At 35.9% G+C, this 3,177-nt stretch overlaps 1 protein-coding gene across 1 annotated transcript; it reads right to left on the reverse strand.

The window, feature by feature from the left end:
- Positions 1–1,544: 1,544 nt before the first annotated feature.
- On the reverse strand, positions 1,545–2,231 carry LOC143037333 (uncharacterized). Its single transcript, XM_076205470.1, has one exon. It carries the CDS (start codon positions 2,229–2,231, stop codon positions 1,545–1,547), a length of 687 nt encoding a protein of 228 aa, XP_076061585.1.
- Positions 2,232–3,177: the final 946 nt, after the last annotated feature.

Genomic DNA, 3,177 nt, shown 5'->3' on the forward strand with positions numbered 1-3,177 from the left:
ATGTCAAACAGCACCGGTACAATATGATACAATAATAGTAATATAATAATAATACAACACAACACGATCTATGATACAATATAAATTATAATATAATATAATATACCAAATAATATCATGGTATATCACATTATAATACAACATAATAATTAGCATCGATACATAATCAATAATAATAAGAATAAATATGAAAATAAATGTCATCGTGATATTTTGTCACCGTGTTATGTCTGAGTTGTCCTGGGCGTCTTTCATTCCGTCCACTCCATTTCTCCCATCTCCCGGCCCGTGCTGTGTCCGGCAGTCATGTGTGATGTTTCAACTGTTCCAGTATGACATCTCAAACAGCATCGGTATAACATATGATAATAATAATAATAGTACTAATAATAATAATAATAATAATAATAATAATAATACTGTAAAAATAATAACATACAATATAATATATAATAATGCAATATAATTATATTACAGTATAATAACATAACATAATACTAATAATTAGTATCGATACAGAATGCATAATAAAATAATGAGAATAAAACATGATTTTTGATCAACGAAATGTCACCGTGATGTTTTGTCCTTGTATATAATCCCCGCGTTACGTCGGAGCTGTCCTGGGGCGTCTTTCTATATTTGCATATTTCGCCGTGTATTCTGTCCACTTAATACTTCCTACTTTTTGGTTTATGTTGGGTTTAGTGGCTATGTGTAATGCTTCAACCGTTTTTCTTCTTCTCTTTGTTAATCCTTTTTCCATCACTTCTGATTGTAGCCAATCGGGCATATGACCTTCTTGTTCTATATGACCCACCATCGCGTTGGAAAGCCTGTGGTATTTTAAGTCTGCTTTGTGCTCTTTTATTCTGGTCATAAGCCCTCTGTGGGTCTCGCCATAGTAAGATTTATCACATTTGCTGCATGGTATCCTATATACAACACTTAGGTCGTTAATTGTTTGTGTAGTTGTTGTTGTTACTAGATTTTTAAGTTTCTTTCCTGCCTCGCTGATTATTTCTAGACCTAATGGTCGTATTGCATCCCCCAGTGTTTGTGAAAAATCGGAGCCTGGTACGAGAAGGTATCTAGTTTCTTTCTTGACCACTTTCTCTTTTCGTTGCCTGATACTTTTTGCTTTTCTCAAAGATGTGGATATTAGCGCCTCTGGATATTGTAGCGCTCTGAAGGTATTCGTAATATGTAGAATTTCTTCGCTTAGAAATTCATTACTGCATATCCTTAGTGCTCTGAGAAAAAACCCAATTATTATTCCTATTTTGGTCCGTTCGTTGTGTGCGCTGTAGAAGTGTATTAAATCGTCTTTGTTTGTGGGTTTTCTGTAAACTTTGAAGAGTACTTTGTTTTCTTGTCTGTGTATTTCTGTGTCTAGAAATGGTAGGCGACCTAGAGACTCATTCTCCATGGTGAATTGAATATTATCGACTACCTCATTGAGTTTAGACAAAATATCACTGGTGTTGTTTTCCGCTGGAAAAATGAGTAGGCAGTCATCCACGTATCGAAACCAATGTGCATCTTTAGGGATAATTTTTGAGATAATGGTCTCTTTCTAGCATCTCTAAATATAGAGATGCAGCCACTGCACTTAATGGAGACCCCATAGGGAGGCCGTCCAAAAGATGATATTCCTGGTCTTTGTATCTAAATGAACGGAACCTAATGCATTTTTCTACTAGCTGCATGTAATCCCTTTTGCAAATTGGTAATTTGTCATCATCAATGGTTTTTAAAGATTCTTTTATTGCGCTGATGGCGCCTGTTACGGATACATTAGTGAATAAGGATGTTATATCATAGCTTACTAACCTTTTTCCTGAGAAGTCTACGTTGTCAAGTTTATTAATTAGGTCTGCTGAATTACGGAGGTTTGTACTGCTTATGCTACCAAGGGCAGATGATAGTGGTTTTGCTAGAATCTTCGCCAACTTATGCGGGGCGCTTCCAATGCCTGAAGTGATGGGCCTCAGTGGAATTTCTGGTTTATGGATCTTGGGTAAACCTTTCATAGATGGTACCTTGGGGTTTTCTTCTAAAAGGTGAAATAGTTTCTTGCCTTTTTCGGTTCTCTTTAGAATATTTCTCGTAGATTTATTGAAGTATTCTGCTTCTTTCTTCGCTGTGCCGTCGCGTTGCTTGTTATATGTGTGTGTGTCGGACAAGAGTTCTTCCATTTTCCGGGTGTAGTCTGATTTATCAAAAATCATGTTTTATTCTCATTATCGAGGCGCTAATATCCACATCTTTGAGAAAAGCAAAAAGTATCAGGCAACGAAAAGAGAAAGTGGTCAAGAAAGAAACTAGATACCTTCTCGTACCAGGCTCCGATTTTTCACAAACACTGGGGGATGCAATACGACCATTAGGTCTAGAAATAATCAGCGAGGCAGGAAAGAAACTTAAAAATCTAGTAACAACAACAACTACACAAACAATTAACGACCTAAGTGTTGTATATAGGATACCATGCAGCAAATGTGATAAATCTTACTATGGCGAGACCCACAGAGGGCTTATGACCAGAATAAAAGAGCACAAAGCAGACTTAAAATACCACAGGCTTTCCAACGCGATGGTGGGTCATATAGAACAAGAAGGTCATATGCCCGATTGGCTACAATCAGAAGTGATGGAAAAAGGATTAACAAAGAGAAGAAGAAAAACGGTTGAAGCATTACACATAGCCACTAAACCCAACATAAACCAAAAAGTAGGAAGTATTAAGTGGACAGAATACACGGCGAAATATGCAAATATAGAAAGACGCCCCAGGACAGCTCCGACGTAACGCGGGGATTATATACAAGGACAAAACATCACGGTGACATTTCGTTGATCAAAAATCATGTTTTATTCTCATTATTTTATTATGCATTCTGTATCGATACTAATTATTAGTATTATGTTATGTTATTATACTGTAATATAATTATATTGCATTATTATATATTATATTGTATGTTATTATTTTTACAGTATTATTATTATTATTATTATTATTATTATTATTAGTACTATTATTATTATTATCATATGTTATACCGATGCTGTTTGAGATGTCATACTGGAACAGTTGAAACATCACACATGACTGCCGGACACAGCACGGGCCGGGAGATGGGAGAAATGGAGTGGACGGAATGAAAGACGCCC

The sequence above is a fragment of the Oratosquilla oratoria genome, chromosome 22 (genome assembly GCF_046742065.1).
Source record: "Oratosquilla oratoria isolate Oo_2021 chromosome 22, ASM4674206v1, whole genome shotgun sequence".
NCBI lineage: Eukaryota > Metazoa > Arthropoda > Malacostraca > Stomatopoda > Squillidae > Oratosquilla > Oratosquilla oratoria.

Bases quoted from the DNA above. Each gene is read 5' to 3' on its own strand.
- LOC143037333 (XM_076205470.1), bottom strand. From the start codon at position 2,231: ATGATTTTTGATAAATCAGACTACACCCGGAAAATGGAAGAACTCTTG.